This window comes from Gigantopelta aegis, chromosome 3 (assembly GCF_016097555.1).
Source record: "Gigantopelta aegis isolate Gae_Host chromosome 3, Gae_host_genome, whole genome shotgun sequence".
Taxonomy (NCBI): domain Eukaryota; kingdom Metazoa; phylum Mollusca; class Gastropoda; order Neomphalida; family Peltospiridae; genus Gigantopelta; species Gigantopelta aegis.
The window spans coordinates 80,413,171-80,436,448 of NC_054701.1; the positions used below are offsets into that span (position 1 = coordinate 80,413,171).

The following is a 23,278-nucleotide window of genomic DNA, read 5'->3' on the forward strand; positions in this document are numbered from 1 at the left end:
ATCGCTAAACACGACTCTATTCCATTGCCTCCGTGTCCATCGAAAGTGGCGTTGTGCCCACCGTTGACGTCGATCAAATTGGGTCAAAATGGGTCCAACATATGGGCGCCGTGCGTGGAGGTGAGCGGTTCGCAGCCGATTTCGGATCGTTTGCGCGGACACCCGACATCTAAAACGTTCATTACCGGTTGCTGTAGCTTTCATGAAACGGTTGCGGAGGTGACGTAACACGGGGGCGATCAGCTGTGGTGCCCGTTTGTTGTACTCGTATTCGCAGAGCATAATTTGCCCGTCGACTGCAACCCAACGCCCTTGCAACGTCAGCTACTGATGTTCCCGCGTGCAACATGCCGACGGCACATTGACGCTGCACATTTTTGAGGCTTGGCATCGAAACAGGTTGTACCAAATATCGTTTTAATGTGTTTTTTCGTTGTGTCAGACTACTGTGAGCAAGTAACGATGAAAACACGTGTGCTATTGTAGTCACGTGACCAGTGGCACGTGCAAAACCGTTTTGCCTCAATGGTTCTCTGCATGTGTTATGGATCGGGTCACGTGGGCTGTGATGGGCTTCAAATGGAGTGTAAACATTGCCATTACAATATTTATTCCTGAAAAATACCTGCTTTCAACACTCATTGACTTTATTCAAATTTTGGATTGTGAAGTTTTTAACTGATTGATTGCAGACATATTTTATTGTACAAAGAACAAAAGAATTGGGCACAAGTTTGACAACTTCCGAGGCCCTTTTCTATATTCATACAATATACATGGCGACCTATATTACATAGCCGTAAATATAAACTACATGTTTACATTCAAGGATAACCAGTGTAAGGAAATGAATTATATACAAAAAGAAAAATGATGCAAAAGATTTCACAAATATATATTTATGCTAGAGCACATTGATTTGCTATGGCGACTTCTAGTACAGATATAATAATCGAAATATGAGTCAACGACTATGTAAAAATCGATGGCAAAAAAAAAAAAAAAAAAGAAGGGAAGATTCATTTCCATATTTAAACCTTTTGGGACATAAACAATGATTAATATAAGAACATACACTGACAAAATGCGGTATCGTCTATTTCATTTCATTTAATCTTATTTTCGTGGTTATATCCAATCAAGGTTCAATCGCGCTGTCCTGTAGTGAAAAAAATAGAGGGTGTAGTGGTCTTACGCCTACCAATTGAGTCATTAAAACTCGCTCCGGGTGGGAGCCGGTACCGGGCTGGGAACCCAGTACCTATCAGCTTTATGTCCGATGGCCGGACACAATGAATGAAACAATAAAGGGTTATATAGATTGGATACGGCACGTTCGTGCCGTCTGGTAAACACTAATCGAAATACATTAGTTTCAACAAGAATGTCTAGATTGGATGCGTGCGATGCGTGCGTCTGCAAAACGCATGCGGCCAACCGCTATGAAATAATCGTATATGGTGTATAGGCCCAAAACGTAAGCCGAAGACAGCCAAACGCAACAGTCGTACCGCACGCACGCGCCGCATCCAGTCTATATGAGTCTTTAGTCTACCCATTGTAGTAGAGCTTGATCTCCCGGCTGGTGTTTACGATGCACTCATTAAAGATGACTTGTTTGATGAAGAAACAAGTACAAATAAGCAAATCAATACGATCTTTCCGAAATTTACACATTTGTAAACAATTTTAAAAAAACACCAAGCGCAAAACAACGTGTGAAGAAACGCATGGAACAATTCATGAATGAAAACGGCGATACCCGTGTCACTGAATCGATCCCTCAGGCCGAACTTTGTGACATTATAATATGTTCCCTTTTTATCACACTAAAGGCTCATACAGATGTGGCGCGTGCATGCTGTCCGACTGATGCGTCTGCGGCTTGCGTTTTGGGCATATACGATCATTTCATTGCGACTGGCCGCATGTTTTAAGACGCACGCATCGCACACATCCAGTCAAGACGCTCTAATTGAAATTAATGCATTTTCGGCCTATATGAATCTTTAAAAAGGAAGATGCCAGCGATTACGAACTTTCAATTATTCGAGGAAAGCAATCAAGCAGTGACAGATATCTTAAAACTAAGCAGTACGGCACATCACTGATCAATTATCGAGTGTTGTACCATGCCATTGACATGACAGCATATACCACAGCCTTTGATATACCAGTCGTGGTGCACTGGTTGGAGCGAAAAATAGCTCAATGGGCTCACCGATTGGGATCGATTCTAGACCGACCGCGCATCAAGTGAGCGCTTTACCACTGTGCTAAGACTTATAAAATGGGACGTTCCCAGTGGTAAAGTGCCCGTCTGATGCGCGGTAGGTTCAGGATCGATCCCCGCCCCTGGAACAAGTCGAGGTGCGCCACGTTCAGGTTAGGTCAGTGTGTTTAACGTGCACAAACAGAGCAAGCTGTTGTAGCCCATGCTCCTCCGTCCAGGACAGGAATGGGGTGGGGTGGGTTGGAAGTGGGACCACCATCACTGGCAGGTGCTAGGGAGCACCAGCAGTCCGACCGGCGCCACACTATTTGAACACTTGTATACGTAACAATATTTCTTATCGTGTTCTAACGCGGTATCAGACCGTTTTTAACTACCCTTTTGCATGAATTAAAAAAAGTACTACAAAAGAATTAAATATCAATGTTCAATATGACAGTACTTTAAATGGCTCCCCATAATCTAAGTTAGGGGAGCAATTAATTACTTTCCTCAGATACGATGAGACAGACAGATAAGTTACTAACGTCTCACCTTATGTATATCATTAATATAAAACAACAACAACAACAACAATGTGACGGAACATGCTCTTAAATTCTTTTCGCCTGTGGCGATATTAATTGTTTTAGAGGGCCGTGTGCAGTTCCAATATGCACTTAAGCCCAGGTGGGCACTTTGTTACGTAATACCTCCGCTAGTTCGGTACGATCGGGGTATTGCTGGCGAACTAGGCGACGACCAATCTAGGCTTGTAAGAAAAAATACCGCTTGGTCGCTGTGGAAATATACACATCATAAGATTCGGTTCCGCGTACTGTCTCCGGACCAGTCTGGGATTTATAATAAATAGCTAGGGTTTTAGAGATATGAGGGAGAAACATATTGGAAGGCTTCCAGGGAACGCGTCCGTTTGGACTTGGTAAATATTATTTCTGCTCTGTTGTATAACCTTGATGTGATTGATGTGACTTTAAATATTTTAATACTGTATTATACCAATATTATTTCGACAGTGTTTCCGGTAAACTGACGAAGTAAATTGTAGGCTTCACTGTTCTAATTATTAAAGCTTAGCCAGTCATCCTAGAGGACCTAGGCAAACTGTAGGTTATTGTCTTTATTGTGATAGGTACCAGTATTAAGTCTGTATTACAAGGTTATTGAATGAGTAGTTAAGGGTTAATTAAAAATTAACCAGTTAGGAATAGAGTTGTAATTCCTTTATTAATTAAGTTCCCCTGGAAGCGTTTCTCAATTATTACACGGGTGGGTGTTGTGTCACGGTGAAGTGATTAGCATATTGTGTAAACTAGACACCTAGAGATTAACTAATTAAGTGATTAGTTCTGGGTTGTTATTATTTTGTTGTTGTTAATTAACTACTGCGGCAGTACATTTGTCAGCGTAGTATTAATACAGATTCCAAAGTGTATTGTGTTTTTGTTGTGTTTTCTAGTGAACTAAATGTGCTATATTACATATACTTTATATAAGATCTTATCTCTGATCATACCTAGACGAGCCACGCGGGTTTTGAACTGCCCGTTACAGAGAGATCTAATAGATATACAGTTAGGAGAGATATTTGGATAATCGTATTTCATTCAGTTACGGGTATTATAGGATCCCCGTGACAAACAACAACAAAATGATAATAATACATAAACGTACGTATTACATTCCTTATGGAATTATGAGAGACAGTATATTTAAAGTATACAAGTATATACAATTAAAATAATAATGATAAATCACTTGTGTATATAAAAAAAAGAAATATAAAAACAGGTTTTGGCTGTTACAAATACAAGGTTAGGCTCTGACATTAAAACACATAAGTTTGTTAAATCAGATAACAACCTTTTTTCTTCTTTTTTTGACAATATAACTGAGCATGTTGGAACAAATTAAAACGAAGATCCTCATATAACGGACAGTTTATATAAATATTAATTTCAACAATAACAACAACACATATCACATATAGGACAGAATCGTTGATCCGCCGATAGATTCTCATATTGGCCGGTCTCTAACCGAATAGGGGGCCGGGACGTAGCTACGTGGTAAAGCGCTCGCCCGAGTCCATTGATCCCCGTCGATGGGCTCATTCGGCTACTTGTCGTTCCAGCCAATACAGCACGACTGGCGTACCAAAGAACATGGTATGTGCTATCCTGTCTATGGGATGGTGCATATAAAAATTTCCTTGCTAATATTAGGAAAATGCAGCGGGTTTCCTCTTTAAGACTATATGCCAAACTTACCAAATGTTTGACATCCAATAGCCTATGATGAATAAATCTATGTGCTCTAGTGGTGTTGTTAACCGATGCCAGTAAGAGCAACACCACGTCGAAATTTCGCAAAGTCACTCCTATATCGGTCTGACATTAAAATGAACACATAGCGCTCAACACAATAATATTTCTTTAACACACGATATATTCTTAGTTTTTCCTGTATTATGTAAAATATTCTGTTAACCGTGAACGTAAACTTACGATGATTTGTGTAACACGCTCTTGTAATGTAATGACGTTGGTCCATGTCACCGCACTGACACGTGGGGGAATAATAATAATAATAAAGTGTTTGCATTCTGTTAACGAAGGCCGTATTCAGTACTTTACTATTAATCAAGAACGTTACCTAGCGTCTGTCTGCACTAAACGGAATCTAGGCCAGTGGTAGCTCAGCCAGTCGTTTTTCGCAGACGCTTGCTTCAGTCGTTTGTACGTGAGACACATTAAACGAATTTTACACTTCGGGAATATAGGCCAGACGTTTAGATTATAAAGTGTTGTAAATACGTCGGTGGACGCGCCAAACGACTAGTACTTGTCAAAGGCTGTGGTATATGCTGTCCTGCCAGTGAGAAACTGGACATAAAAGCCCTTTTTGGTATGTGTAGTTCAGTACAAATATTTACGGAAATCTCGCATGCATTGCGTCCGTGCGATTACCCCTCCCTGCACACACGCGCTTACAAATTATTATTTTTTTCCATAACAACAACATGTTACAACAACATAAACATAAACAACAACAACACAGCTTTCTGGAAACGCCAAAGTGAATCAATTGCATTGGAGAAGACGTTTGGTTGTTTTGTTTAACGACACCACTAGAGCACATTGATTTTGGCACAGTCATAGAGAGGAAACCCGCTACATTTTTCGATTAGTAGCAAGAGAAATTTTATAAGCGCCATCCCATAGACAGGATAGCACATACCACGGCCTTTGATATACCAGTCGTGGTGCACTGGCGTGAACGAGAAATAGAAACGTGAATCAATAATATAATAACAACATGTCCATATATTTTTGCACATGTATTGTACACATATTATAAACATTTAGTCACGCATCTTTTGATAGAGAATTTAACATCACAAGCCCTGTGATTGGTTATAAATGTGAGTGTGTTGGTTATAAAAAAAATAGTTTCATCTGGGCGAAAAGTTATGTAATTTTATTTCATCTAGTACCACTGTGTCAAGTAGCCTTGCGCTTGGAACATGTATGGGGTACCTGTATAAAAGTACTCAAATTTTGTGCGAAACTAGCGGTGTTGTAAAAACATCTGGTTATACTGAAAATTAGCCATGAAAGGTACCATTTTCTTCAGTTAATATTTTGAAGTAGTTTGGTTGATATATTGCATATAGTGTTTTTAAACACAAACGTTAACATGGTCGCCTATGGGATTTCATTTGGTATAGTCATATCTATAGCACATATTCAGTGCATTATAAAAAAATATTACGATTTTTGTCATTTAATTAAATTAAACTATACTATTTGATTAATCAGCGGTCACTCGGCCATGCAAGTTCACAATGACCTTGACTTTGACAATAATTACTGTACATGGCTCTGAATGGAGTTTGAATAAACGTTAGAAATGAGGAAAAGTATAATTTTAGCATTTAATCCATACTACAAAGATTTGATTTTTTTTAAATTTACATTTTGTTTGATTTACCATATACAACTGCTCTTAAATATGGTAATATATCTTGTGCCAATATTGGGTTTCAGTAGAACCAGAAAACCAATCTTAATCTACAATACGAGTAAATAATACATGCTTCTTTCTCTCTATTTTAGTTTCTGTTTATCTTTCCTTTTTTTTCCCCCATTCATTTCATCTGTCCATTCTCTCTCCCCTGTCCCCCTCAGATCAAAACCATTATTGTATTCATATTTATGTATTGTTTTTAAACAAATTCAAATGTATGTAACTAGAAGGTATGAATATATACATGTATCTTTGTAAGGCAATGATTCAAGGCTCCCCAACCTTGACACTGTCGACTGATCTGGGGGCAATAAACTCATTAAAAAACATAATAATATTGGGTTAATGTCTTTAATTTCCATAAACATAGTTAATGTTTCATGTAATTCTGAAAGCTTAACATTTTAAAGACCTTGATTTTTATTGTTTTTTTGACATATTTATAGGGTGCTAAGTCATATTTTAGATAAATTTGTAGTTTTATGCAACAAAAAAATAAATATTTTGAAGAAAAACTTTAGTAAAGCCATAATTAAATATTTGATCACTATTGTGCCTTCTATTATCACTTATACATAACAATAAGCTTGTTAAACATATATTTAGGTCTCCAGATCAAGTTTTTTTTTAATAATCACTTAGTTTGCTCCCATGAAGTGCATTTGAAGTGTATACTAGATTTAGAACCACTTTTTCCAGATTTGATTATCTACCATGGTGTAAGTTTATTTTATTGTTAAAGCTGTATTATCCAATGTCAATTACTAAATAATATGCTGGATTATAGATTGTAGGGATACATCCAATATACATGTTGTATTGATCTAGATTAGAAAATAATGCAATAAAATAGATGTTCGGGTAATTATGTCATTTAAAAATAGGGTTTTTTTTGGTAATGAATGAAATATAAATATATGAAAGCTGCATTATGATTTCAGATATCACAAATATTTAAAACCTTCAACTACAGTAGGGTGTACATAAAATATAGTCAGGAATATTGGTGGCTGCCAATGGTTTTGATGGTCCAGTTTGAAAATCAGCATAGCTGATGGATTTGAAATTCATGCATCTGGTAACATGAAGATACCCACACTCAGCATATATGATTTCCCTCCAATAGTGATGTGCAGGACATTAAGTCATTACTTCAGACATGTGCAGTCATGTTGATTTTTCCTTCCTCAGACATTGTATTTTTTAATACTAATATTTCTTTGATGTGCCTATTAAGGTCTTCATAATCTAGGGGTCAGTCAAGTGCATCTGTTTTAATGGAATAAAGGAGTTGAGGTACTCTGAATATCCATGTTGTCTCTACATATATAGCTGAGCATGTACACATCCATCTGACAAAACTGTACAAAACTGTACACCATACATGTACCTTGTGACGTGTACATTATATTAGGTTGCACTGTAGAAACAACAGTTTCAGTGAAGTTGTCAGTTTATGTCAGAAGACACCAGATCCGGGTTGTCATAAAAACACATGATTCGCCACCTTTTGAAAAATGTATGTTATCAGTATAAAACGTTTACGTGGAAACTGGAAATAGGGGAGGTAGAAGGGGGGAGGAGGATAGCGGCACTGCTTCCATCTCTGAAGAGGGGTACATTATTTTATGACAGCGTAACCCATTTATCACCTTCAGTCAGGAAGTGTTAGCAAAAATTGTAAAGTTTGTGAAATTATGTTTTAATTTTGTTGACACATCCTGCTTTTCAGGTTCATATATGTTACATTGCCACCAAATAATTGAAATCTTGAAGTTATAGCATAGATTATATTACGTCCTCCAGTGGTAAACCACTCGCCTGATGCGCAGTCTGTGTAGGATCGATCCCCACTGGCCTATTTTTCATTCCAGACAGAGCACTACGACTGGTATATCGAAGGCCGTGGTATGAGCTATCCTGTCTGTGGGAAAGCGCATATAAAAGATTCCTTGCCACTAATGGAAGCATGTAGCGGGTTTCCTCTCTAAGACAAAATGTCAAAATTACCAAATGTTTGACATCTAATAGCCGATAATTAATAAACAATGTGCTCTAGTGGTGTTGTTAAACAAAACAAATATTTTAGGTAATATTACGCTCTACCCAAGGCAAGGTATCGAGATTCCTTTGCATGCGATTTCAAAAATAACGCAACTATGCTGCAATATATATATATATATATATAAATATATATATATATATATATATATATATATATATATATATATATATATATATATATATATATGTGTGTGTGTGTGTGTGTGTGTGTGTGTGTGTGTGTGTGTGTGTGTGTGTGTGTGTGTGTGTGCCTGTGTGTGGGTGTGTATGTATATATATGTGTCTGTGTATGTATATATATATATATATATATATATATATATATATGTATGTGTGTGTGTGTGTGTATATATATATATATATATATATATATATATGTGTGTATGTATATATATATATATATATACTAGAAGACGTAAAATACCTATAGTGAATAATTAAATATCTGCTTCTTACCCCAACCCTCCCCCACTATAGCATGTGTTTGTTCTAAGCTATTCACAACTTTACTTAATAACCGGTTAAACTTATTTATTGAGGAAAACAATATGATTAGTGAGGCACAGACTGCATTTCGTAAAGGCTATTCAACTACAGACCACATATTCACATTACATAACTTGATCGATTTCTTGAAAAAAAGAAAAAAGAAATTATACTGTGCATTTATTGATTTTCAGAAAGCTTTCGATATGGTACCAAGAACTCAACTTTGGCATACGTTGTTACAAAATAACATAACCGGTAAATTTTTCAGAATTATCTACCAGATGTATCAAGGTCTAAAATCATTAATTTCCGTAAATAATCAGCAAACAGCTTTATTCCCTTGCAACAACGGTATCCGCCAAGGCGAAAATTTATCCCCTCTTCTGTTCTCCTTGTATCTCAACGATTTAGAAGATTATTTATCCAACCAGGGATGCGAAGGAATCCGAATTAAAACAGATAATCAAGAAAACCCGGTAGACATTGCTATGCACATCCTTTGTTTGTTATATGCAGATGATACGGCCTTATTAGCAACAAGTGCAGCTTTAAACTTTAAATACGTTTTACCAGTATTGCAATGATTGGAAACTTAAAATTAATAGTAACAAAACAAAAATTCTGATTTTTAACGGAACTGCTAAAGACTATAAACATATTTTTAAGATTGGAAGCACTATTTTACAAAATATTAAAGAATACAAATATTTAGGAATTACTTTTAGTAAATTAAATAACTTCCGAACTACCAAGAGCAGACTTAATCAACAGGCTACCAAGGCTATGTACTTTGTACTAGCGAAATCAAAGGAATACCATCTATCAACTGAATGCAAACTTAAAATGTTCGACTCGATGGTTCTGCCAATCTTATTATATGGCTGCGAAATTTGGGGGCCAGAGAAAAATGATATATTTAACTCTGTACAAATCAACTTCTTTAGACATATTTTACCTGTTAAGAAATCAACACCATGTTTTATGTTATATGGAGAGCTAGGACGAATGCCAGTTGAATTACTCATACATAGGAGAATGATATGCTATTGGGAACGGCTTTTATCAGGAAAAGAATCAAAACTCTCTTTGTTATTATACAAAGCTATGTTAAACAATCATTTTACTAACGGAATCAACTATAACACTGGTCAACACAATTTTTCTTGCATAAGGTATTCCAACGGATTCTAGCTAACTTTTGTGTGCTGAATCCAAATCTGTCATTAGTGTTTGCCTATCACATCAGATTTTAAATTATGTTGCATTAAAGGATTGATAGATGCAGAAATGTTCACAGTAAAAGGTACCTAATTCAAGTACAATATTTAATCATTTATTGCACATCATTTTCTCACATATTCATACACATGAGTTTTGAGACTTTTCACAACATTCAAAATGCAGCAAGTATCCATATCCGGTCATTGAAAGGCACAGGTGTAATCGTATTACAACATAGTAAACTTCCTCTTTGTGGACGTTCTTTTATGAACAGCATCTGGGACATCCCTCATCAAACTCCAGCAGTAATCTGCCATCATATGTGAGTCCCAACGACCTTGATAGCGTTCTTCCATCACTTTAAGGTCATGATGGAACCGTTCGCCCTGTTCGTCGCTTACATCTCCAAGGTTATCTGGAAACTCGCTCAAGTGACTATGCAGGTAGTGTGCACCTTGGTGCTCATTCTGCACCCCAATGCTTGCAGAATAAGGAGCAGTTCCTCCACAATCTCTTGGTAGTTGTCATCTTTCTTGTTCCCGAGAAAATTCTGCACCACATTAGTGAATGCATTCCATGCTCGAGCTTCGACTGCAGTCATTGTCGTAATAAAGTGTGTGTCCCTGTTCTGATGTGAGGTCCATCAAATATGCCTGCTTTTTTCTTTTCGGTGCTAAGACTCGGAAAGGTAGAACATATGTAGCTAAAGCAGTATCCAGAGTGATCAAGAGCTTTCACAAACTGCTTCATTAGACCGAGCTTAATATGCAGTGGTGGAAGGATGATATTTTCCCGATCAACCAGTGGTTCATTAATGATGTTCTTGTCACCAGGTATCAGACTATTCCTTCCTGGCCATTCCTTTCTCACCCAGTGCTCATCATTAGCCCTACTGTCCCAGTAGCATAGGAAACAAGGATATTTGGTGTATCCTCCTTGTTGCCCCAAAAGGAAGTTAATCATTTTCAAATCCACACAGATCAACCATTCATGATCGTGGTACTTCAATCGATCAAGTACAACTTTGATGTTTGCATACTCTTCCTTCAGGGTCACTGAGTATCCTATAGGGATGGATCCATAGATGTTCCTGTTGTAAAGTAAAAAACATTTCAAACTTCTTTTTGAACTGTCAATAAAGAGTCTCCACTCACGTGAATGATACGCAGGCAATCCCATAGCGAGAAGAAGCCCTTCAACACCATTGCAGTATACAAGCTGACCATCAGAATGGAAGTACTTCCTCAGTTCTGCCTCTCTGTTGCGATAAAATGAAACACTTGTGCAAGGTTCGAGAAGGTTTTTCTCTTTCAGTCTGGAAGCCAATAACTCAGCAGATTGGTTTGGCAAATTCAAATCTCGGATCAGATCATTCAATTCAGGCTGACTAAACAGAGAAGGTTGATCAAGAGACGAATTCGATGGCTTGTACTCTGCATCTGCTTTTCCATCATCATCATCGGATAAAGATGTGGATGAAGTAGGTGCTTCCTCGTCAATCTCTGCGAGCTCGGTAAAAACAGGTACAGGTATTTCGTCACAATGAGAAACTGGCCTTATAGCAGATGGTATGCTAGGGTATTTCATGTATTGCTTGTTTTTCTTAATGAATCCTTTGACATTTACAAAGCAGAAGTAGCAGTCATCTAAATAGTTTTTTGGTTGTCTCCAAACCATCGGCACACCAAATTTGAGCTTAGCATTCTTTCCTTGAGACCATGCTCTCAGAGTTTCGACACCAGTCGTGCATACTTTATGAGAGGCCCAGTTTTTGTCTTGGTCTCCAAGCGGTACTTTAAAGTAGGCACGGTACACTCTCTTGACGAATGTAGTGGTGTTACGCCTTTGAGGTGCTAAAGTGAAGCATCCACAGATATAGCAGAAAATATCTGGGTCGTTACAGCACTTTCTTCTCTGTGAAGGTGTAAACATAGCTAGCTTCCAGTGTAAGGTACCAGGTACTGGTATAAACAACTACACTGAGTCAGCTGTGCCGCCCAGTGAGAATCGTAGTCACAGAAAGGTAGTCTTAACAGCTAATTAGGTAATCTTCACATCTGTAAATCATATAATAAAAACAAAAGAAAACAACATTAGAACACTATAACAAATAAATAAATAAATAAATAAATACATAAATAAATACTTAAATAAATAAATAAATAAATAAATAATAAAAACAACTTCACCACATGAACAAAGACTTAGAACATTGGTGAACAAAATATAATAAGGTCATAAATGAAGTAGTTTTGGGTAGAATAATCAAGCTGTTGCTGTTTTATCCCCCAAAAACTGCCGGACTGGATGGTCAACTTTCGTAAAACTCCATGAATATAGAGCATACAGATAGCACAAAAACTTGATGTAATAGAGCAAATCTGAGCTCAGATTTGGATTCAGCAGCCCAAGATTAGCCTAAACCAGTTTACAAAGTCCATGCAAGAAAAAACTAAAATATTTTTGTAGACCAGTGTAATTGGATCACCGCTATCAAAAACATTTTGGATAACTTAGGAATGAGCAATGTATGGATATCTCAATCGTTCATATCAGTAAACTGTCTCTCGCAACAAATCAAACAAAGGCAACAGGATCAATATTTACAAATATGGAGAAATAACTTATCACAATCATCGAGAGGGAAAGGTTACGAGCTATATAAAGAAAACTTATTTCTTGAAAATTATTTTAGTATACTTCCTGAAAAGCTATGGTCAGTTATCATAAAATTTAGAACGTCTAACCATTCTTTACCCGTTGAAACTGGTCGTTGGAATAACACGCCTATAGATGAAAGACTTTGTACACTATGCGACGTCAATGATATTGGCGATGAGTTTCATTATCTTTTTGTTTGTAATTTTGTTCATGACTTAAGGGTCCAGTATATACATTTATATTACTATAAACGACCAAGTACTTATAAATTTAAAGAATTAATGAACAGTAAGCGAATCGGAATATTAAAGAAATTGGCATATTTTATAAAAGTAATTATTAGTAACTTTAAACGTCCCTAACCAAACAAAACAAAAATATATAACTATTATTACGATGACATGTTTGCTTATAAGTACTTGGCCACACATGATGTATATCCAGATTATATTTATATGAACACCAACTTGTGGTTTGTGTTCGATGTTCTTAAATATGTACATGTATCTAATGCATTTAGAGTTTGTGTTATACATATTGTTCTTATAGAATTCTATTTATTGGTCTTTGTATATGTTCATTATCAACCATCTTGTCATGTGAATGTTACAAATTGTATATGTATATATTCCTCCTATGCCGTTGTGCAACGGCCCGAGTGTAAATAAATTCTTCTCTTGTCTTGTCTTGTCTTGTCTTGTCTTGTCTTGTCATCTTATACTAGAGGACAGCAGTTCTCTCCATTTGTGAATGTGTTAAATGTCTCTGTCTTATCATGCACAACAGTTTGAGTGGAAACAAAACACAAATCCGCGCGTTTTCCTCACAGAAGTAGCACAGGGCGTCCGTAGGAGGGGTGAGCACACGTCCGCGCGTTTTCCTCACAGAAGTAGCACAGGGCGTCCGTGGGAGGGGGTGAGTACACGTCCGCGCGTTTTCCTCACAGAAGTAGCACAGGGCGTCCGTGGGAGGGGTGAGCACACGTTCGCGCGTTTTCCTCACAGAAGTAGCACAGGGCGTCCGTGGGAGGGGTGAGCACACGTCCGCGCGTTTTCCTCACAGAAGTAGCACAGGGCGTCCGTGGGAGGGGTGAGCACACGTCCGCGCGTTTTCCTCACAGAAGTAGCACAGGGCGTCCGTGGGAGGGGTGAGCACACGTCCGCGCGTTTTCCTCACAGAAGTAGCACAGGGCGTCCGTGGTAGGGGTGAGTACACGTCCGCGCGTTTTCCTCACAGAAGTAGCACAGGGCGTCCGTGGGAGGGGTGAGTACACGTCCGCGCGTTTTCCTCACAGACGTAGCACAGGGCGTCCGTGGGAGGGGTGAGTACACGTCCGCGCGTTTTCCTCACAGAAGTAGCACAGGGCGTCCGTGGGAGGGGTGAGTACACGTCCGTGCGTTTTCCTCACAGAAGTAGCACAGGGCCGTGGGAGGGGTGAGTACATGTCCGCGCGTTTTCCTCACAGACGTAGCACAGGGCGTCCGTGGGAGGGGTGAGTAGACGTCCGCGCGTTTTTCTCACACGGTTAGTCGGTGGCAAACAAACAAACAAACAATCAAACATTAACTCTTACATCTGTTTTGGTATCCACTCTACATTCGTAGACAACAATATCACAGAAGTTAGCTGCCGTCATTAGGTAGTAGTAGATCCAGTGGGACCACGCACATATATTTTACGTTTATCCACATTTAAGATAAATAAATGATTATAAATGTGAAACAGCGTTTTTTTTCAGAGAAAAAAAAAAGTAGCGCTTTGACATCACTAAGCATATTGATTATTGAAAAGCATTGTTGACGTACCGTCAACGTTTCTATGGCGACGTTTCCGCACCCCAGCACGCTCCTTTTTCAAAAAAAAAATTTGCGGCACATCTTAACCTTTTAATAATAGTAGTAAATGAAATTATTTGGATTTTGTTGTTGTTTATTGTTTTTTATTTGTTTTAGTTTTTGGGAGTTCTGGGGTATTGTTTTCGTTTGTTTCTGTTTCTGCTTTTTTTTCAATCAATCAATAAAGTATTTACATGCTCCTATACCACGAAGGTTTCGAGCATGTCTATCCCAAGTTCGGCCACCGGATGCCAGTAGTCCAACCTGGGACAGAACAATTACTGGGGTAATTTTGATATTTAAACAAACAGGGAAAAAGGACTTTACAATAAATACTTTTGTGCGTTATTTTCCCAAACAATATTTAATATACAGCAAACAACTAACTATTTGTAACGCAAATTTAGATCGGGCAGTCCTAAATATAAATATATATATATATATTTTTTTTAAATATATTAATTAGCCCTCAAAATAGGGGTGGCAGGTGACTAGGAGGTTAGACTTCTGCCACAGGAGGTTTTGTTAATAGGGGGATATGTTTTACTTAGGGGCACCCATCGTATTGGGGACTTCGGTGTGGCCGAAACCGGGGAAGGCTCCGGGGGGGGGGGGGGAGAAAGGCAGTCCCCCGGACAAACCTAACAACCCTCACGGCCAAAACCGCCTACGCCTACCGCTTTTTTTTTCCTTTTTTTCTTTTTTCCTTTTTTTTGGGGGGGGGGGGGGGGGGGGGGGGGGGGGGGGTAGGCATGTAATTCAAGGTATTATCTTTACACTTCACCAGAACAAAATATTTTGGTCATGCAACTTTGAGACCTCCGCTTCAAGTGAAGGTAACCTATTTTAAAGCTGCAATAATTTAAAATAGACCATCAATATTAACAGTGGCATAAGAAGGTGCCAAAAGGTGTGTGTGGGTGGGGTACGCACACACACATATTGGAGTGGGGTGTAGCAGCAGTGATGGTTTATATATATGCATACATGTATGTGTGTGTGTGTTGGGGGGGGGGGGGGCACAAGTATATATACCATCGCTGCTGCTATACCCATCCCCACCCCCGCTTCCTACGTCAGTGATTAATATTGTTACTGTCAAACGCCTTTCATCGATACATTCGACTATGTTCGTTAAACAACACTCACAAAAACGTGTGTTATTGAAACCGATAATCGGGCTGGGACGAGACATAGCCACCATCGGGGATCGATCCTAGACCGATCGCGAAACAAACGAGCGTTTTTACCACTGAATTACGTCCCGCCGCCATTTTTGAAGTGGCCAGGATGATAAACTAATGATTTTTTTTCATTGAGCCTTACAAATATTGATGATTTTTTATGAAACATCCATACCACCCTTAATTTAATGCCGACCCTGCTTTGGAACCAGTAGACAAAAAAATATATATGCACTTCGCTAACAGGTGTGATGAAAATAATGAGTAGCACAATGTAATGTCCTTGAAGCTGTGGGTATTAATCACTGCTGAGAACAAGAGCAGTCTAAACTGATATATTATATAAGAGTTAACAACTGCACAAATCTTTAGTAACTGTTCTGCACCTTGAATGTGCAAATCATGCTAACAACTGCTTTGCTGTTTGGAGTAACACTGTGGTCGTGGCTAAGTCAACCAGTGTATTGTCATGCAGGTATGTTTAAGCTACACAAGCACACGCACGCACCCGCACATATGCCTGTACATACCCACTTAACACCACACAAAGATATACAGTGAATGCGTGAGAGAGAGAGAGAGAGAGAGAGAGAGAGAGAGAGAGAGAGAGAGAGAGAGAGAGAGAGAGAGAGAGAGAGAGAGAGAGAGAGAGAGAGAGAGAGAGAGAGAGAGAGAGAGAGAGAGAGAGAGAGAATCTATTTATCTATCCTTTTTTTCATATATATCTTTCCTACTCTCTGTTGGCAAAGTATAAAGTCGGAAAAAACACCACCATACGTTACACACCAAATAGTGTAAAATATTCCTGATCTTTCTATATGTGACTTTCCATACACGGCTCCTCCACAGATAGTGTAAGACTTGACAGATATGTATACGTATATATGTGATCTAACCCATGATATGATGTATGCGTAACCAGGCGGCACGCTACGAATTACGTATAAAGCTGTTTTTGTCTGGCACGCGGAATGCGGAATACGCATTTGATAGCTCTAGGCTATTTTCATGCATCTGCTTATATGCATATGATATGCGGAATGCGGAGTGCGCAATGCGACACGTTACGAATTATGTATAAACAGTTTTTACCTGACACACGGTTTACGGAACGCGGAATGTGGAATACGTGTTTAATCGCTCACTGCTATTTTCATTTATCTGTAGATATAATCACACGATATGCGGAACACGGAATGCGGAATGTGGAAATGCTCATCGCTCCATACTAAAAATACCGAATCGAAACCGTATCATGTACATAGCGCACGCGGTATTTTTACCGCATTTTGTATACCGTATTCTACTTTCCGTGTTCCGTTTTCCGCATATATGGTGTTCATTCAGCCAGAAAGTTACTGTTAGCTGTTTAATAAAGTAGACCATTTTTCTGTTGTTGTTGAAAACATGTGACACGCAATGGCTCAGTAGAGTCTACAGATAGCGACACAATATGCACGTTTAACAATAATTATGTACATTCATTTAACATTGTCTTTTTCAGGAAATAAGTGGGTATACTCAGATACCGACCTAGGTTCGTAAGATATTATTACTGTACACTTTATCATCATTATTATCACTGTTATCAACCTCTTATCATCATTATTTAACTGTTATCAATACTTTATCATCATTATTACCACTCTTATCAACCTCTTATCATCATTAGTTCACTGTTATCAGTACTTTATTATCATTATTATCACTGTTATCAACCTCTTATCGTCATTAGTTCACTGTTATCAATACTTTATCATCATTATTATCACTGTTATCAACCTCTTATCGTCATTAGTTCACTGTTATCAGTACTTTATTATCATTATTATCACTGTTATCAACCTCTTATCGTCATTAGTTCACTGTTATCAATACTTTATCATCATTATTATCACTGTTATCAACCTCTTATCATCATTATTTCACTGTTATCAATACTTTAACATCATTATTATCACTGTTATCAACCTCTTATCATCATTATTTAACTGTTATCAATACTTTATCATCATTATTACCACTCTTATCAACCTCTTATCATCATTAGTTCACTGTTATCAGTACTTTATTATCATTATTATCACTGTTATCAACCTCTTATCGTCATTAGTTCACTGTTATCAATACTTTATCATCATTATTATCACTGTTATCAACCTCTTATCATCATTATTTCACTGTTATCAATACTTTAACATCATTATTATCACTGTTATCAACCTCTTATCATCATTATTTCACTGTTATCAATACTTTATCATCATTATTACCACTCTTATTAACCTCTTATCATCATTAATTCACTGTTATCAATACTTTATCATCATTATTCTCACTGTTATCAACACTTTGTCATAATTTTTATCACTGTTATCCAAACTACCATCATTTACATCAGTATGTTCATTGTTATTCGGATTATCGTATTGAAATATATTCATTAAAATTCCTAAATATTTAGAAATAATTAGTTGTATAATTTTGTTTGCCACAACAAACAACGGTGCTAAGGGTGGGACAATGATCAGTGGTATAGCGCTCGCCTGATGCGCAGTCGGTCTAGGATCGATCCCCATCTGTGGGCCCGCTGTGCTATTTTGCAATTCAAAGGTCGTGGTATGTGCTCTTCTATCTACAAATGGAAAATGTAGCTGGTTTACTCTCTGAGATTATATGTCAAAATTAACCAATGTACTCTAGTGGTGTCGTTAAACAAAACACACTTTTAACTTTAACATTAGTGCTACTAATCATACGAAAGGTTTGTGATGATATCGGCTTTTCTTTCTCTTCTAGATACGAGTCGTAAATACAGTAATCCTTCTAGTTGAGACTGTTGTTAAATAATTATACCTAAGGTTTCTCTTTGTATGCTCATACAATATGTGTCCCGAGTCATGCCCCTTGCCATCCAGAGACAGGACCCGGGATAGACACATGCTCGAAACCTTAGTGGTATATGATCATGTTAAATTATCCGCTCCGCTCCATACAATATAAAGCATAAATCACATGAATTACTTTATTATGCAGACTCGGGCAAAACGAAAGACAATAAAAAGATGCTTGTCCTCCACATTATAGCGTGTCCTCCAACCCCGCACTGCTTCGCAGATCGTTCTTAAGGATCTGTTATGATATACTGTGTTTAGAAAAATCTGTTTACGTTTTGTGAGCTGGATACAGAACTATTAGTTGTATTCTTAATTTATCATTTGCCTCTTTTGAGTAGGACCGGAAAACTGGCCGCTGGTCTTCCCGACTTGTGGCGGTAAACATCAGTCTCCAATCGAAGTTATATCTAAGCAGGTGGTACACGACGAGGATCTGACATACTTCCACTTAAACGAACTGAATAACACCAATGGCGTGTCGATGGTTATAGCGAATATTGGCGGATATACGGGTAAGGCGCCAGTGTGGATACGTATATACGTAATCCGTAATTGCGTAATTCGCAGAAATCACTTTCTATGCAAATTGGATGAGTAGATTTCATCTATACGTCTCCCTACACCTGGGCGTATCTATGCAATATTAATTAAGTACACGTATAAGCATATGAATTACGGACGCATGGAGTTTGCGCCCCATACAACCTAACCACACAAACACCATGGACAAAATTCAGTGCAACAAACAACAACAGTAAAAAACGTCGACCTTCCCCCACTCCGCTTCTCCGAAAACAACAACAACACAGAAATAAAACACAACCACAACCTGCAACAATGACACAGTCACAGTAACAACAAAGTTCTAACAAAAAGTAAAAATGCAACATGATCAGTTAATCGATTCCACGTCCCGTAATCCAGTTACTTCCTTTCGTGTTCTATGCCAGGCTTTCTGTCGGAACATAATTTGATGGTAGGTAATGAAAACAACACAGATTATAACTGACCCTACTAGGTAGTTATGGGTTTGAAATGTTCTGAAATTGGACATTGCATTTCATGTGCTTTGACAAATTTTAAACAGCAGTTCCCTTACTATAATGCTTTTAATACTAATAAAACATATCTCCCTTAATTTTCAAGATTTCAGGGTACGTAATATGACCATTCGTACCCTCTGGCAGAAACCTTGTATGGATATTGAAATATATATATGTAGAAAAAAACTCACAGGTTATCACGAACATTGTATTCTCTGTTTACAGTTGAAATTTCCGTCAGTGGCAGACCTATTTACATTACCGGGGGAGGCCTAGAGGGACGCTACAGACTGATACAGTTTCACTATCACTGGGGGTTGAAGAATCACCGAGGTTCAGAGCATGTTATTGATGAATGTTATTTTCCTATGGAGGTACCTCGACATCAATAAATCATCATCAACATCATCATCTTCGTTGTCGCATTTGTGATAATCACCATCTACGTCTGTCTGTCTGTATCTGTCTGTCTCTATCTTTCTCTCTCTATGTCTCTCTTTGTTTGACTGTATCGTAGTTTGACACGATGTATTTTTCGTGCTGGAGTGTCGTTAAACATTCATTCATTCATTCATTCTCTCTCTCTCTCTCACAGTTGCACACGCACGCGCACGCGAGCGCACACACACACCCTCTTTCTATCTATGTGTGTATGTCTGTCATCCATGTTGTGTATTTTGAAAAATATTATAACGCTAAGAGACCCAATTCTGTTTTATAACACGAAATGTACCTAGACTCAAGTTCATGAAAACGCTCCACCAATGACATCCAACATGATGAAAGCTTTTCGTCAATCCATTGGATATCTACCAAGAAGGGTAAAGAAGTCCGTACGGTAATCATGATAAAAAAACCTTGTAGAAGAATGAAATGATGCTGCTGAAAATCGGCGTAGAATAAATACCCTCAAACAGATGGCGCAGTAATTATTTTCAGATACTGAATGTTCTAGCTGTGAACTCGGTTATTTCTGAATCAAGGTTATTTCTCTTTCAGATGCACATCGTTCTATATAATGACAATTACGCCAATTTCGCTTCGGCTCTACACAAACCAAAGGGTATTGCTGTGTTAGCATTCTTTTACAAGGTAAGACGTTCCCATCTCGACAATTAACATGGAAATCAATAACCGTGAATGTAAGTAATTGTCAAGTGATGACATGGCAAGAGAGGCGGGGAATGTCAGTAATATAGTAACGAGGGTATAGTAACAGAGGGCATTCTAAACTAAAAAACAGAACTTTTTGATATCACTCCTATCTAGTTATGGTTATGGCTATAGGCTAACGAATAACGTTAATTTTCAAATTTTCAGTCTACGTGCTGTGCCTATTGCATCATTTCAGGAATAAAATGCAAGAAAGAAGTACGAGACAAACTTTCTTAAGCTGATATGTTGAAAACCATTCGAGTGGTTCGGAATTGTTTAGTCGATCGATTTACTTTATACATTGTAACTGAATGCTCTAAGCTGGCTCACCACTGAAACACTGAAACACAGTTTTACATTTGACCTTGATATTTTGTATAAGCATTTTAGTGCACCCAGCACTGCGATTTTTTTAGAGAGTTTAGAAAGATAAACCTGGTTTTCAAACAATCTGTAACAGATTTCAACTAAAGGTTTCTTTTATTTAACGACACCACAAGAGCACATCTGCTTAGAGGAAAACCGCTATGTTTCGTTTTGTTCCATTAGCAGCAAGGGATCTTTTATGTGCACTTTCCCCACAGTCAAAACAGCACATTCCACAGCCTTTGATATACCAGTTTTAGTGTACTGGCTGGAACGAGAAATAGCACAATGGGCCCACGAGTCGTGGGGCACTGGATGGGACGCGGGAAATGCAATCAGTGGCTCCACTGACGTGTGTTCAACTCTGCGACCAAAGCATCCCAGGCAAGAGCTCTATCGACTCAGCTAGATCCCGCCCCTGTTCAGTTCATACTCTGGTCGGTGCATCATGGGAAACTTAAAATTCGGTCGACGCATTGATGAAAGATTCCGTCCCAAGTTTCAAGTTCCTTGATCCATCGCCAGTCCGGATGCGACACAATATCTACGACTGTGTTGCCATAAATGTTTCTTTGGTCTACTTCGATCTGTCTCAGTTTGCGTCGGTCGTTCTGCGATGTGTTACAGAGTGTATGGGAACCATCCTTAAGTGATACATGCTTACCAGGAGAGTGGGTGGCGTGAGGGGAGTGGCGTTTGGAGAGTAATTCATGAATATTATGACATTAGAAGAACAAATGTTTAAAATATGTACAAAAAGATCGCATAAAAAAAGTTGTGGATTATATTGGCACATTAATATTTTCTATTTCTTTCTTCCTTCCTTAGAAATAATTTCTTCGTTCAGTCAACGGTTTATCAGAAATCGAAATGTTTTACTGTGCGAGTAGACGTACAGGTAGTTCGTAAAATTAAATATGTGCTAATTATGAGGGCCAGTTGTATGTAATTAAAAGAGGGGGGCACTGCATGTCCGGAAGGGGAGGCAAGTGCCCACCACGAAAATGTACGTTTTTGTGTCCTACTCTATATAAATGAAGATAAAAACAGGGCCTGTGCCCCCTCATTCGAGGCTGTGATCGGGATCCCCACCACCAATAAAGATTGTGCCCCCACCCTCACCCCTCCAGACGTTATTGATACAGGCCTGCACTGTCAGTACGATGGCCGAGCAATGGGAAATTAGAGGTCCCAAAGAGTCGAACCTTTTCGGGTGCTCGGGGTCGTACCCCTATGATAAGCCTTAAACTTCCAGATGCTCAAATATGTCATTTACAGCCTTCTGAGCAACAATAACGGCAAAAAGTAGGAGTGGGAGCATGGCGTTCCACCCGTTTCGCGGCCAATATTTATCTTTATTTGTGTCTTCACCTTGTATAAAAGCTTATATATTTTATCTAGTTTTATTCGATGGAATGAATACACTAGTAGCATACGTTTGGTGAGAGCTTATGTTTTACAATTGTTTTCTAGGTTGGTAAAGTAAACAAAGGCATGTTCCAGATTACGAATCACTTCATGAATATCAAGTTCAAAGGTTTGTCTTATGCATTCAGCTACTTCAGCGTTAAACATCTGGCAGATAGGGTAAACTAATCTTGATTCGGACAAATGTGAAGGTCTATTTCTGAGGTTTTAAACTACAATACGGTTTAAATAATTAATACATTATGAAGATTAGTCATTTATCTCTGCAGTTTTGCATTCGTTTTAACGTTACAGCCTTTTCAATTAACACTAGAAGAAAGTAACCATAGCGGGAGTTTTGAATACGACACAAGACACATTTTAACAGCTGTTTCTCTTTCCCCGATTATAATCAGCTACCTAAAAGATACATGTAATATTATAACAATATCAAATAAATATATTACCATGAACATGGTATGCATTTTTACATGGTATGCATGTTCACACTATGTATTTTTTAACGGTGTGTATTTTTACATGGTATGTATTTTTACATGTTGGATATTTGTACGCATATGGCTCCTTTAATTTTGTTTCAAATTTACGCCACGTCTATGATTTTAAGTCGGACAGTTTAAATTCGTCTTTTAAAAATTATTTTGTATAGCAACACCACTAGAGCACATTGATG

General features: G+C 38.2%; 1 protein-coding gene across 1 annotated transcript in view; it reads left to right on the forward strand.

Annotated features, from left to right (window-relative positions):
• The first annotated feature begins 17,189 nt into the window (after positions 1 to 17,189).
• LOC121368869 (carbonic anhydrase 7-like) overlaps positions 17,190 to 23,278 on the forward strand; it is a 24,410-nt gene continuing 18,321 nt past the window's right edge. The window contains exons 1-5 of the mRNA XM_041493625.1: positions 17,190 to 17,253; positions 18,952 to 19,125; positions 19,882 to 20,030; positions 20,656 to 20,748; positions 22,651 to 22,714. Coding sequence (XP_041349559.1) covers positions 17,190 to 17,253; positions 18,952 to 19,125; positions 19,882 to 20,030; positions 20,656 to 20,748; positions 22,651 to 22,714 — 544 coding nt within the window. The remainder of the gene's footprint in view (positions 17,254 to 18,951; positions 19,126 to 19,881; positions 20,031 to 20,655; positions 20,749 to 22,650; positions 22,715 to 23,278) is intronic.